Source organism: Neodiprion lecontei, chromosome 4 (assembly GCF_021901455.1).
Source record: "Neodiprion lecontei isolate iyNeoLeco1 chromosome 4, iyNeoLeco1.1, whole genome shotgun sequence".
Classification (NCBI taxonomy): domain Eukaryota; kingdom Metazoa; phylum Arthropoda; class Insecta; order Hymenoptera; family Diprionidae; genus Neodiprion; species Neodiprion lecontei.
The window spans coordinates 20,581,347-20,596,530 of NC_060263.1; the positions used below are offsets into that span (position 1 = coordinate 20,581,347).

At 36.6% G+C, this 15,184-nt stretch overlaps 3 protein-coding genes across 10 annotated transcripts in view; 2 read left to right on the forward strand and 1 right to left on the reverse strand.

Moving 5' to 3' along the window:
• Positions 1-3,425, forward strand: part of LOC107221448 — a 40,697-nt gene extending 37,272 nt beyond the window's left edge. For both annotated transcript variants that reach the window (XM_046736599.1, XM_046736600.1), the window contains exon 18: positions 754-3,425. In XM_046736599.1, coding sequence (XP_046592555.1) covers positions 754-908 — 155 coding nt within the window. In that variant the 3' untranslated portion in view covers positions 909-3,425. The remainder of the gene's footprint in view (positions 1-753) is intronic.
• Positions 1,300-7,303, reverse strand: LOC107221566 (leucine-rich melanocyte differentiation-associated protein). 3 transcript variants are annotated; one of them, XM_046736637.1, is made up of 4 exons: positions 7,099-7,303; positions 6,725-6,937; positions 4,064-4,463; positions 1,300-3,996 (listed from the first exon to the last, which is right to left on the reverse strand). In XM_046736637.1, the coding sequence occupies exons 1-4, from the start codon at positions 7,156-7,158 to the stop codon at positions 3,917-3,919; spliced, it is 753 nt and encodes a 250-aa protein (XP_046592593.1). In that variant the 5' UTR covers positions 7,159-7,303; the 3' UTR covers positions 1,300-3,916. The 3 variants fall into 3 exon arrangements, with proteins under 3 accessions (XP_046592593.1, XP_046592594.1, XP_015516092.1); XM_046736638.1 differs by having other exon boundaries at positions 1,300-3,809; positions 6,710-6,937; XM_015660606.2 differs by having other exon boundaries at positions 6,710-6,937.
• On the forward strand, positions 5,624-14,055 carry LOC107221549 (SH3 domain-containing kinase-binding protein 1). Of its 5 annotated transcripts, none has more exons than XM_046736620.1 (9): positions 5,624-6,156; positions 8,611-8,787; positions 8,889-9,284; positions 9,365-9,575; positions 9,781-10,151; positions 10,847-10,954; positions 11,058-11,158; positions 11,266-11,440; positions 11,763-14,055. In XM_046736620.1, the coding sequence occupies exons 2-9, from the start codon at positions 8,629-8,631 to the stop codon at positions 11,871-11,873; spliced, it is 1,632 nt and encodes a 543-aa protein (XP_046592576.1). In that variant the 5' UTR covers positions 5,624-6,156; positions 8,611-8,628; the 3' UTR covers positions 11,874-14,055. The 5 variants fall into 5 exon arrangements, with proteins under 5 accessions (XP_046592576.1, XP_046592577.1, XP_015516070.2 ...); XM_046736621.1 differs by having other exon boundaries at positions 5,624-6,135; XM_015660584.2 differs by having other exon boundaries at positions 5,624-6,122.
• Positions 14,056-15,184: the final 1,129 nt, after the last annotated feature.

Sequence of the window (15,184 nt, forward strand, 5' to 3'; positions counted from 1 at the left end):
CAGCTGTATTCATCGATTGACGTGTCGCGTCCCGTAAATTAATCGCATCGCACCTGTTACACGGTGCAAAAACTTTCTTTCTATGAAAATCTTTGATCCAACGGTTTGCGAATTTTTTTCATCAGGTACATGTACTCGTCCCTTTTTTCGATTTGAACTTGTCAAGTATAAATATCAGTTCTTTGCCAGTGCGAAAAAAATTCATCTTCTTAATAAAGCGTCACACATTTTTTTTTCCTGTAAGTAGTAATTGTAAAAGTATTGAAATTATCTAGAGCAACGCTTACAATCTTCAAATAAACGTCTGCAAGTCGTAGTATGGTATATATGTTACAAAAGCGTTGGGGAAAAGACTAAAAATACTGTATAATATGTCGCGAGAGTCAAACACCTTGTTATACTGTCTTTGGGGAATAATAAGGAAAGATGTACGGATTTGATATTTTGAACGTAATATGTATTCATTAAATTTCTATAACAATACGCTACCTAATAAATGAACTGACCGATGAATATTTGAACATCTTTTTTCGACGTCTCGCGTTTCTATCGTTCGAAATCCGGTCAAAAACTTAAATCAAGCAAAGACTTAAATCTCGCAATTTTCGCAATACAAATATTGAGTGAATTTTTTTTTTTTGCACCATATTTACGCTTTTGGAACCCGAAAATCCACGCAGATATTTAAAAATATACTCCGCGGATAAAAACAATGTTTCACAACGATTGATAAACTCTCATTTTCACCGGCAGGCAAGCACTACGGCAAATCGGTCGAATGGATGGACGCGACCGGCCGTGAATTGTCCCTGTGGCAAAATATGCTCGAGAGGCCAAATTTCTGGGTTGAAGGAGCTGTTACGCTCAGACCAAATCTCCACAATCATCCGCGGAACAACGCCACGTAGGCGGCGTAGCAATAGAGTGTAATTTTTACCATTATACCAGTACACATAAGATATACATATGTAAGCGATAAGTTCGTCAAACTCTTTTATAAGTAAGAGATATACACATACATACAAACACACACACACACACACACGTATAATATACACAATACTTGTGTCTATCGGAATTAAGAGATAGAAATATGATACTAACCAGGCGTGTCACTGCCAAAAGAAAATCTAAACCATTTTTATACGATATCCCATAGGTATATACGGCATATTATATACATTATAATATAACGCATTCCCCCTGTAGACATGTAACTATGCGTTCAGTTTACATTTGCGTATGTATAAAGGGCTTTACGTTTCGGCTGAATTCGACCGTTCGTTTTTTCTCCCCTAGTTGAAAATCGTTGAAAGAATTTGATACAGAAATATTAGCGATTTGGCAAAGTTTCAACGACAAGAAAAAGAAAAAGAAAGAAAGAAAGGAAACGGCATAACGCAATTATTTTCAGTGATACTTGCCGATGTATCTTTTTGTCCGATGGCCACATTTTCATCGAAAAAAACAACAGAGAAATTTTTTGACGTTTTCTGATAAAAAAAATTATCGCAAGAAAGAAAAACTCGAATCGCAGACTGAACGTAACGTCCCTGAAAAATGTAACCGATTCGTCCAGGCAATATCCAAGCACACAAGCGAAAAACGCGCGATAATGCGGACGAGACGTAATTACAAGTGCGACGTACATACGCAAATGCATGTGTGAAGATCGATTGAACTTTATACGTGGAAAGTGCGTTAATATATTACATATTTACAATGAATCGTATACAAACGTCCCTCCTGCCGGCATCTCGCGGCGTATTTATACTTCGATTATTATAATTAAGGTTACGGTTATTGAAAACGAAGAAGAAATCAGGAGAAACAATGGGACGCAATTTATAATCGATAACCAATACAATTACAATGTATAAATAAAGGCATGTAATAATGACATTTATGTGCCTATGCGGACGCCTATACGGTCACGTTGTTATATGTATTTATTGTATATATAACAACGAATAAACATAACAGCCGTTATTTCATTTCTCTCTTTCTTTATTGTTCTTTCGCGTTCTTTGTCCGACGACGAGCGGAAAAAAAACGTTAAGAAGAAGCTAAAAATGTTTCGTTAATTATGATGAAGGTATTTTTCTCCCGGTGAGAAAAACATATGCTTCCCTATTATATTATATTATATTATTGTGTTATTATAGACAAATATATATATACACACGCAAGTTTGATGTGTAACGGATAGATGATAATAATATAATAATAGTTGTGAAAATATGATTTTCGTATGACGAATGCAGATGCCAATTTGGATGTATGTATTTGGTATGCTGTTTTTACGTATACACGTTGCGGAATATGAGGAACGGTGCATTTAACAAGTTTAAATACACCAGATTTCCACATTAGGTAATATTAATTACACAAATGCACACATACATATATATTTGTAAGTTTGATATTAAACCGTATAATATAATTATATAATAATAATAATAATAATAATAACAATAATAATAATAATAATAATAAGATCCTCGATGAAAGACAAATGAATGATAAGGCTGAGCTATTAATTCGTACTTAAAATACGTTAAGTCAAGTCTTCTTCGCGAGTCGTCGTGCGATGATCGTTAACGATTTAAATTACGTGGGTGTATTTTCTGTAGTTTTTTTTTTCGTTTATTTTTTGTTTTTTATACACAAACTAGCCTGATTTCAGTAGCTCCTTGAATTATTATTACACAATACGTTTTTGTCCTACATATTCCATAACTAGTTGGTTATAGAACTAATTTATATATATAGATAAAAAAAAAAAATTACAAATATGTATATTATAAAATTATTGTGTCTTGTATTAATATAATATTATAATATAGTGATGGTTGTCAATTATAAGCTTGCGTGTGATACTCGGCGTTGAATTTTTAACGAAGAGGCTTTTACAAGCGCAGCCGATCAATTGTGCGTGAAGATTTATTGGTTAAAAAGACGAAACAAAAAGAAAAATAAAAAAAAAAACAGGATGGTCGACCAGGGGACGAAATTCCGTCTTATAAATCGTATTATATAACATAATATCATCGTACAACGTAGCTCTCACTATATACGTATATTTGACGAATGGAATAAATTCATTCTCAAATTTCTATCGACGAAGTGAATTTATTATATACAAGCATACATACACCCGAAAGAAATGTTGCAATAATTTTAGGATAAACGGTCCGTATACTTTACCATACGTTACATACAATATAGATACATGAGTCGTCATTGGTCCTTGTGTACTATGTATAACAATAACAAAACGCATATCCCAATTAATCATTGATATAAAATATGGAATTGATGTTCTATTTATACGTACATAATATCGATAATATTATATATACATACATATGTATATATTCGCGAATGTATACATGAAAATAAAGAAAAAAACTTTTATATCATTTAAAATAATATTCGTCATACGAATCAACGTAAATTATTATATCCGGTATATAAATATATCAAACATTATTGTAGGGGTAAGAACGATAAGTAACGATAACTTGATATGAAATTTATGGATTATTAAAAAATATGTGATACACTTCTCAGTATAATAATCTATGAATGTAGTATTGAAACATGAGAATCAGTCGTTGCATTTGAGGATTGCGAAGAAGGATCCGTGAACTTCTGTACACGAATGGAATTAAAAAAAACTTATCGCAGTTACCAAATATGGCGAGAGAAATATTTTGTCGATTTAAATAAATGCGGATTTACTCAGTTCTCCGAATTATCGGTGCGATAACTTTTTTGTTGAATCGATGGAAATGGCTTTGATTAAACTAAAAAAAAAAAAACAGCATTTGATATTTAACGATCATGATAGATAAATTCGACGAATCCTTTATCATGTGTGTATATTCAAAAATTTGACAGTGAACAAATAGTGTTAAAGATCGCTGTTGCTGATGAAGCGATTCCCTTCGGAATTCTTCCCCGAGTAACGATATCTGGATTTTCCGTAAGCGCCTGAAGAAGAGGAGCAGCAAAGATCAGGGTGGAAAATGAAATCGGTTTAAAAATTGAAAATACATACTTCTCACGTCCAGCGGTCCTCGCATCGAATCCGGCAGCGGCGTGTAATCGGGCTCTTCTACGGATATCGAGTTGTGCCGTTTGTGATCAAGCGCCCTGGCGAATTCTTCCGCCGTAAGGGAGGACAAGTTCGGCAGGTTTACCCTAACCATTCTCATCAGGCTGCCCCGCTCCCTCGCCTCTTGACGTTCCCTGGAGGAAATCGGACGCGAGTCCAGGAACCGCAACGTCGCCGGAAGCACGTGGACAGCGTAGCGACGATAACGCTCGTAGTCCTCCTCGTCGGTCGTCGTTGGATTGGTCAGCTGGTCCGGACATCCGGGATTGCCGAGGAGGCTCGCGTACTTCAGACACGGGCAGCACTCCTTTATTCGATCCAAGGCTCTCTCGATGTCGGTCACCTGAGGAAGGAGTCGCCAACCTTTTTACGTATGTTAATTGGGGTGTCGGGTTGGAACAAAAACGCGGGGAAAGAGAGCCTTCAATAGTCTCACTGAAGTTAAAAAAAAGTTCACGCGACGGAGGAAAAATTTTGTAATACACTGAAATTCAACTGCAAACACCTCAGTATATTCACTTCGTCATAAAAATCTTACGATTCTACTATTTTTTCACCGACAAAATCCATATCGCTAATTGTACGAAAACGATTGGTGATAACTGATTTTGGTTGTTAAAAAATTCTTCACAGATTTGTGATGGCAATAACGTAATTCTTGTTGAATCACAAGTTTCAGTCACAAAAGCCACTATAGTGACAACCTTTTTTATATTTTATTTCAGATTTGTTTTCTACAAATTCGGTCAAGCCAGTTTTCTTGTTCTTTTTTTGAAGTAAACAGTTCGATGTTCTAGAATAAATATTCAACAATGCCAACGTAATTAAAGTAAAAAGTGTTCAAGTGAAATTGTAGAAATAGTATTCCGAATAAAACGAGCCATTTTCAGATTGAAATCGAATCAATCTACTAGATTTTTAACAATTTCGAGGCGATTTGAACCGAAGCATCAATGTCCAAGCTTTTGATTATAATTTCAGTACTTATTTACGACTTTTTTGTTATAGAATAGTATTGATTTCTGGACAATTAATCTCCTTGAAACTCAAACTCGTCCGTACGTTCTTCACCCTTAAATTCAGTTCACTGTAATCGAAAAACGAAAATCTGTTCATAATTTGCGGAATCGAAATTCTATCCTGAGTAATCAAAAACTCACGTTAATTCGTTGTTTCTCTCTGTTTCTCGTATTAAAGAAAGCGTGCAATGTTCATACACGACTGCTCATCGGTTATTCATGTCGTAATCTCTCTCACCGTTTGTCTGCGTACAAAGTTATCGGTGTCACGTTAAGTTTTCTGACGCGATTTGAATGCGTTTCACGTTAGCGATGCGCACGTATTTTCGAATCACACACGCGATCATTTTCTCTACGTACGTTACATATGATCCTCATACCTATTATATCTCGCAGTCACGTTCCGTATACAGCGATTGAACAAGCGGAGAATACAACTTGAACGCAGGTTTAATAGGACAGAAAATATTATTGCATACGTCGATTAATTACGCAATCAGCAAAATTCTATACACCTGATTAGTTTCGTCAGTTTTAATTTTACCTATTCCTTAATTCGCTCGCGATTCCGTTACAATCCTGTAAACTAAAAAAACATCAAAAGAAATAAACACGTGAGGCAACAAGGCGGAAATAATATCGGTGACACATACCTACTAGAATGAGTAATCTTTAATTATTTCGTACAGACGTGCACGATGTTACACGTATACGTATACGTATACACCTTGCACACGGCTGATAACTTATCGTCGCGTTATTTTCCTTATCGTTCCATGACTAAACTATGCGGTCCCCCCGAAAAACTTTTGTGATTGAGAAAGGATCATGAGGTGTGCACATCACGTTATACGAATGCTCTGCGGTGTATCTTATACCTGTGTTACAACTGTGCGGTTTAGCGAGTGAGTTACAGTGAGTTGTTACAGTGACATGCTGGCCAGTGTTGCACCAGCCGTAATTAAGTTAACACCAATTCCGATGTGAGAAATTCAAGTAATCGACACGTTATACAAGGCATATATTAACGATTTACTATATATATATATACGGTTGTAAACGGGAACGAATTAATTTGTATATATTTAGATAATTTCGCATTTAAACCAATTTGAAACAATCGCTCGAAGACGTGTGATTATAATTAGCTCGAAAAATTAATTTGTACTCGTTTACCATCATAGGACGAATATATATATATAATATACATATTATACCTAAATTTATAATCGATGAAATATAACACTTCGAAAGATTAGTGATCCATGTACCGCATACATGCGCTTCGATTAGATATACAAAATGCAGACACGAGAGTGAATGATTAAAAGTTGATTCTTGAAAATAAGAAGGTAATACGAGATCTGAGGTGTGAATAATTCAAATTCAAAGTAGAAATGAAAAAAAATTAGATATAATAATAAGAATCGTTTAGTCATCGTTTCACCTTGGACGAAAAATGCAGTTGAAATGCAGTTGAAAACTGCATAGAATTGAAGTTGCGAAATTGTAATGTACATATCGAAGCACGTACACGCGGACGCTATTCACACACATATCATGTATAAACCTTGTTGTTGTTTACGCTTAAAGTTGTCAGCTTAGGCATGCGCGGTAGAGTGTTCAGATCACAAAGACAGTTGTTATCCAAGACGAGCTCTTCCAGGTTAGCAAATTCCTTGAGAGCGGTGAGCGACACGAGATTGTTGTAGGAAAGATCGAGACTCGAGCAATCGGCTCCGACCAACCCGATCAGACCGTGAGGGATTCTTTCGGCCCGCTGTCCGGTGTACCAGGCCTTAAAAATCGGAGGGAAAAGCCAAACATCAATCGATCAATTCGTTATCGTGATTTTCGTTTTTTTCTTCTTCGAATTTTTTCTCCGATCGAATCGTCGCATACAAGTTATGTAACATATATCCAAACAGTACGTCTTCCACGTAACGTAGTTATAATTACCTGACTGCGTTGAACGGTCAGAGCAGTTCGGTTGAAATCTTGCTCCCGCATCATCGCCATTTTGTAACACCAAACACGCGCAACTGGTCTTTAGAGCTCTGTGGTGTGAGATTAAGATACAGAACGCCAGCTGCAGACGCCTGTGCGACGCATAAGCTGTTCAAATACTCCGATAAAAGTGCGAAGCGAGTTGTTTTATTCTTACTCAAACTAATCTTATCGCGACTCTTGCTTCTCGCCTTCGGAAAATCACCGACAGCGGCTCGTTGGTCTAGGGGTATGATTCTCTCTTAGGGTGCGAGAGGTCCAAGATTTAAATCTCGGATGAGCCAGTGTCCTTTGATCCTTCACGACGCGACCCACAGTCGCAAATACGTTTTATCACATAGCCGCGTTCTTCTTTGCTTTACAAGCGTTCGACCGTTCAAATCAGCGCGAATTAGTTAAATTCGTTTTCGAATTTGCCGCCATATGCGCCTCTCTACAACTATAATCATTCGTCTATGGAGCAATCGCAGCCTAGCGGACCCGAGACGCACCTGATCACACGCCTATCTATCGTCGTTCTTACAATCACAGGTCAATATGGCCGCGGTGACACATTCGCTGGGCTGTCAAATTGGCTTGGGATACGCCTAAATTTTTCACATATTTACACCGTGTTTTAAAGGATAGTACATCGGGATGAGTTATATGGCCGTGTATTTCTAGGCGATAATAGATCGGCGAATCGGAGGTAAGTCTCGAACTTCTGGTCGTAGAAAAACAACGCTGTAATCAACTGTGCCTAATGCCACATGCATGCATGAATCGTATCTATCTCATAGAGAGGCTAAATGGCCATCCGAAAGTATGGCCTATTTTTTTTTCTTCTCTCAACTCTAGGCATGTAACGGGTACGTTGACGTATTTGGCACGTACAAGTTGCTACCTGTAACTATTATTTTGCACGTCAAGTAACGTCGTCTTCGACAACAATGACAGTCCTTGCAGCCACAACGTAACAATATTCCAGGACTGGTAGCAATTACCAATTTTTCTCAGTACTAGTCGTACATTTTTATGGTACTAATCGCCTCTTGTTACGCTGTTTTCTTACAACCATCACTTGAATTACTTTGCTGTTATTATCGCTTTTGAGACTTGATTTAAGTTATGCACAATCCAATTTGCGTTTCAATTATACAGAATGATTAACGAGAACATTTCACATATTCCACAGAACTGTGATAAACATGTGTACTTTGATTCTATTTCCTTTTTTTATTTACAAATTTTACAGTTTAACTGTGATATTTAAAACATACCCCGATATTTTCAAAGCAATGGACTTATTGAGAAGTATTTGTAATTGTAAATTAAATAGAAAAAATTATCCACCTGTATTTGCCATTGTGAAAAAAAAACCTATCATCATTTGTGATTACAAAATTTTCCATTACCAGCCCTGATTTTGTTCTTAAAATGACAATTTGTCGGAAAGGAATGATTAATTCTACCGTTGCTTAACAGAAAATCAGACTCGTGGGTATGGAGGCCATCGTCGAATACAACTACGAGGCACAGGAGTCTGATGAATTGACTATCCGCAAAGGGGACGTCATAAAAGATATCAGGGTTATGCCCGGTGGATGGTGGGAAGGAACGCTTAGAGACAAGCGTGGTATGTTCCCAGACAATTTTGTCAAGGTGAGTCCAGTGAAGAAAGTCAAATTTGGCAGGGTATACAATTCAAGTGGTAGCGGAGCATTCCATTTTTCTGATATCTAATTCACTAATTACGTTTTCAGGTACTAGAATCGGCGGCTGGTGTGGAAATGACTTCTTCGGTGAAAAACGAGGAAGTGGTCTTGCGCAACGGGGGTTCGGGCCAGGGGAGGAGATGGTGCAAGGTTCAGTTCAGTTATGAGCCGTGCAATGAGGACGAACTGGCTCTGACGCCCCAAGAATCGTTGGAATTTCTGGGTGAAGTTGAGGAGGGCTGGTGGAGGGGTAGGCTGAGAGGAAGGATTGGCGTTTTTCCATCCAACTTCGTGTCCCCTCCGACCTATGAGGAGCCTGAGAAAGACAAGTACAAACGAGAACTCTGCAGAGTCTTGTATCCTTACGAGGCTCTGAACGAGGATGAGCTGACTCTAGTCGAAGGAGAAGTGCTCACGATTCTCTCTAAGGATGCACCTGATAAAGTATCTATCGTTTCCAGGACCGTGTCACTTAGAATAACATTCGGCAGGGTAACTGAGCTAATATTTTTACGTTACGAAAGGGTTGGTGGAAGGGAGAGCTTCGGGGTCGCGTTGGCCTTTTTCCTGATAACTTTGTCGAAGTCCTGGGCCCCAAAGGCGAACAACATGAACAGCACGACCAGCCACTTTACACCTCCGGAAAATCCAGCATAAGGCACTCGGTGACAACGAAAAGAACGGAAAAAGCGCACGCCAGACGAAGCTTGGACACACACAACATTGCTCAATCAGGTAATCAATTGGGGATCTCTAATAATGGTCAAATTGGACCGAATCTAATAATTCGAACAGTTTGAATAGTTCGATTAGTTCGAATAGTTCGACTGGTTTAAATAGTTCAAATCGTTCAAATAGTTTGTATAGTTCGAATAGTGTACTAGTAACCAGTTGTTTCACTCATTGCTACCGAATAGCGTCTAAAACGAGCCGGTTTCAGAAACAACAAGAAAGTCGTCGGTTTCCACATCTTCGTCTTCTTCGTCGACATCAGGCATGGTCGGAATGAGCGGAGACAAAAAACCCAATGGCAGTCAGCTGCTGATGACAAGTCTGAAGAGGCTTGTTGGTGGCGGTGGAAACAGTAATGGCAACAGCAGCAATGGCAGCAGTGGAACGAGCAACCTACCTGCTGGCTCCGTTAGCATAGACGACGAGTTGGACGGCGTGCAGAGAGGAGAGGGACTCCCGCTATCTCATCCAACAGCGTCGAGGGCTAGATTGCCAAGGCGGCGATTGCCCTCCTCCCAACATCTCCGTCATCAGAACACTGTCAACAGCAGTACAACGACAACAACAACGATTCACACGGTGTGTATATTAAGGATGCTTTTAGTTATCGCAAAGGGGGAAGATCCTTATGACACTTAACGTAGCAGCCAAAGTAAGCACTAAACTTGTTATAAGTAGAATGATTATAAGGCTGCAGTTTGTGACGGTAATGCAAAGCATTAGAAGAAACTTCACCATTCTGTAACTTCAGACTAACTTTGAAGAAGTTGAATTTGTAAAATATGGATTTGTCAATGTTGTGTTATGGTTTATCAAGTATATTCAAACAATCCTGAAGTTGTGAGATGGTTCACGAATAATTCGATAAATTTTTATACTCAAGATTCTCTGGAAGTATTAGCTTTCCATGAGATTTTCATAAAGTTTTTTCTGGATGTGCTTAATTGCCTTATTTTTATAAAAACTTAAAGATGAATCTGGCTGCTTGTTCCAGCTTCCTATGATCTTTTAGTCCGAAATGTTCAACAGAAATTTCACGCACCGGCAGTCTAAATGCGTAATTAATAGTTTCCTGTAGCAGTTTTATGTTATCTTTTCTTCGGTTATTACTACGCTTTTGTAAGATACGGTTTGTAATGTTTACTCAGCGAGATAAGTGGTGCGGTATCTCTTGCAGTGTGAATCAAACAAACGCTTGTGTGGTTTACTTCCAGGAAATTGAACAACGTGTCAGACCTGCTAAATGATTTGTTTCATTAATTATTCTTTTCTAGGAATCTAATCTAGCTAATGGAAGTGCCGTTACTCCTTTGGAACGTTTGCGCGACGAGGAAGTCGATAGCGAGAGTAGAACTGCAAAGGGTAGACGAATAGCGCCATGGGTAATTAATTAACTTTTAAAATTTATGCACATTGTCTTCTTGGTGACTAGAAACGAAAAACAACTTCTGTTACGCATCACGTCACATAAAAAATCTGGCACAGGTGGAGGAGCTCAAACTGAACCAGATGGAGAGGAGAAAGACTAGCCCTGTAGAAAAACCCGACAAACCAGAGACTAAAAAACCCAGAAGCAGTGACACCAGGTTAGTGAATTTTGCACAATTCGTTGAACACTGAATTCAAATCTCTTCTCTACTTATTTTCCACCGTTTCAGTAGATAAAATTAATTTCCTGTTACACATTTTCCAGTAGAGCAACCGTTATTGGAGAGTCTAATTTTAAAATTGAAATGGAAGGCGATCAGCAACGAAAAGCTGAAGAGAGTGGCCGAGGAAAAGATGCAGAAAGGGCAATGACGATGGAAGGTGCAGAACAACCTCCTCCGTTTGTCCCGTATCCCATGTACTGCCAACTTCTGGAGAGGGTAAGCGTTTGTTTTTCTTATTTTTTTCTCGTAAATACTTTGACCGAAATATCGCAGCGATTTACGTAGAGCAACGCATTGTCCAGGGTACCGAATACGGTAATTGTACAACGTACAAGTTATCATGAAAGAAATAAAAAAAAAAGTGTTTGCATTCACAGAAGAATCGTTCACTGTCTGAATACAAATGAGTTTCCAGTGCTTGTTTTTTTTACCTTGATCGATCGACCGATCGATCGACGCACAGAGTAGAACCGAATGAATCATCGGATGACGAGAATTATGAATATGTAATATGTGTTCTGTTTGAATATTTAAAAAGGTTGCGATGCTGGAAGAGAAGCAAACGATGCTACAACAGACAATTGACCAACTAACCGAGCAACTTGTGCCACTACTGCAGTCTAATGTTTCAACGAACAACAAACTGTAATTGTTATTATCTATTTTCACCACTACTATTGTTCAATAATCGACTAATCACTCCCCCCTTTTCCTCCCTCATTTTACACTTGTTATGATACCCAGATTTGATTTTATATTGCGTATTATTTATTCATATATAATGTTTGACCATATAGTTATATTATTCAATGTACTGCCGTTGTCCTCTCTTTAAGGTGGGAACCTTTTTTGGACACGTTTCAAACATTCCTTTTTTTTTAATCCTCGGTCTTTTTGTACTTACTTGTAATGTTTGAACTATGACTTTCTTTCGTTGGGTTAAACTGTCCTCGTCACGACAGCTAAATTCCAGCCTTAGTTCCAGCGGGCAGACTGTTGTTTTATTATTATTATTAATAATATTATTATTATTGTAGAATTTTATTACCTTTTAATTATTAATGCATTTAATTATTACCAAGGTATTACATAATTTCGTACCCCCATATTTTTTTTATTTGTTTTATCGTTTCGAATGACGACGCGTGCATGTCAAACGAATATATATCGTAGAGTATATAGCTATACACACATATATATTTATATTCGAGTACTTAAATCACTGGATCCGTTTGTTGTTCTCGCGGGACAGCTTCCATTAATTATTAACGCGAATGAATCATGCGCAGCAAAGTTTTTAAATCAAAGAAAAGAAAAAATTTACAGTATCAGTAGCAAGATGCTGGAACGTTTGAATAACAATTATCACGAATCGAATGGAGATGAGGATAATGAGGATTGAAGTATTAATTGTTATAAACAATACTTTCAAAGAAATATTACACACATCATGCGTGTATTGTAAGTATTATAAGCTTTAAGATACAAAGCGGATATAAATTATTTTGTATTTTATTTAGACTCAATTTGGCATACGCATACATACCTAATATTAATTTTCGTGTGGTTGTGCGGCTAAAATTATCATTCCAAGTTTTTTATTAGAATTTAGTCAGTACCCTTATTCCGAAAAAATAGTTACAACTTCACCCTAAACAAAAAACCAGACCTCAAAACTTGGAACATTCCGTTCATTTTACTCCATAAAGGTGCTAATAACTAATAGGTACTAACTTGTAGAACTAAAACAAAAAGTTTGTGCGAATTCTGTTCTTTTTTATCGTTTTAATTCCCCTCTTTAAAATCAAACTATCGTCTCGCAAGGCCGAGTGTGTCGAATATTAATTTCTATCTCCGCGTCAAAATCAACTCAGGCTTCTCCTTATTTTTTTTTTACTCTATATCTAACCAACGGCTGCATAAAATTTCTGGAAAACGTTGATAATGCCCAGAGAAGCCGAAGTTGCAAAAATCAATTACGCATTTGGAAATTGAGCTCTTAGCATAATAACAATAAAGTGGGATGTTTATGAATACAGGATTCATTGAAAACATTCGTGTACATGTTTTAACCTACGTATTATTGGTATATCCGTGGAAGTAAATTTGTTGCATACAAAATGTTAGTGGTTTTTGACCTTTTGATATGAATCTTTGATCGTGAGTCTGTATATTGAATATTATACGTAAATTATAAAATATACTTATTATGATGATTGGAGCTATGATGCAATACAGTGCATTTCATAGCGAAGATCCAGTCTAATTACAACGCTCTAAAACGAAACATTTCAGAGTAAATAATTTTCACTATTTATACAAACACCATTATTATTATTATATATGTATATATATACATACATCTATTGCAGAGATTTTCGATTTTCCTTTTACTGCCTTGACGTGTCCATTTATTATAACAAACGGTATATACCCTGTATAAATAATTGAATCTGTTATGAAAATAAAACAGTGAAATGAAAAGTGTGAAGAAAAAGAGAAACCACAAAAAATCAACACACCTTTTAATTAAATAGAATAAAATTCATGATAAAAAAGAAAAAATACAAAAAACGGTAACATATTGATTAATACAGTAGGTAAATATTGTAAATAGAAATTACTTACATTTATATATAATATATACCATGTTCTTGTGCTTTGCACTAACAAGTGAAAAAGAAGTAAAAAAAAATAAATTTAAATTCGAAGAGATAGTAAATAAGCAGGATAATTCTTGCTTCACGAATCGTGAATCGTGATGCCTACGGTGAAATGTAAATAATACATTATTTGAGTAAACGTATTACTATCATCTGTGTCTTAAGCTATATAGTATTTAATATTTATTTATTTATTCGTGTAACCACTTCCCATTTCTTTGGTGACTTTGAATACCGTATTTTCATCTATCAAATGCGACTACATATATTGCGACTACGAGCTGGGCCATGTTTATGATGTCGATTCGACAATTGAAAGCCAATAAACACCTCGTCAGGCATCGCGTATTTTAAGAGACAATAATATCTAATTTTCAACGACGCGAAAATCTGTTTATCAATATAGAAGTTTGGAAAAGCAGGAGGTTTGAATACAGAAAAGCCGAAACGTAGAAAAGCGAAGTATAATAGAAAACCACATTTTTGCTCCGACGATTCTATACTTTGAGTTTATATAATTTTTTATGTTTCGAAGACATTGCATTTCAACACATTCTAGTGAGTAGATTTTCTCGTCTGTGAAAATTCGACACCGTAAACTATATTTCTATTTTCTGAACCCTTTTACGCTTTTACACCCGCTCAAACCGTACTAATTGTAACTATAAATATTCGTGGTACCTACGTTCCGAGTCATTTGATGTGTGAGTCTTCGATCCGAAGTGCAGATTACGTTCATTGAAGTTCATTACGTTCATTACGGAAAAACTACGGGTTATTGCAACTGGGATTACTACTTGGAAATATTAAAGGTAATACTCTATACATGTATCATAAACCTATTAAGTATATTTATGTGCTTTGTGATTCATCAAGTATTTTACTATACTCGCTCCTTTCTTCGATTCCAATTAATTTCTATTATTCATACAAATGGTTTAAAGTTAGTGTAGAATTGCCTTTTTTGTAAAAATGCGAGAAAAAAAATATAAGAATTGTAAACTAGGCCCGAGTTATCGACATTCAATTTCGAGTCACCTCAGCATGGTCAAAAATCTAATAGATTCGTTCAATTTCATCACTCGACGATGCCTTATCTTCTTCTGATTCTCTACAATCCTATTAAGACACTTTTATCATTACATGGGCATTGCAAAAAATCAAAATTTTCAAAATTGAACTCTTATCGACGTTTGTTTAGCTGACACGACCACAAATAAACACAATCACAAAAAACAAGTGTAATCATTGGTGGTTGTGCCAGCTGAAGTAATAAGTCAGCACAGTCAAAATTTCA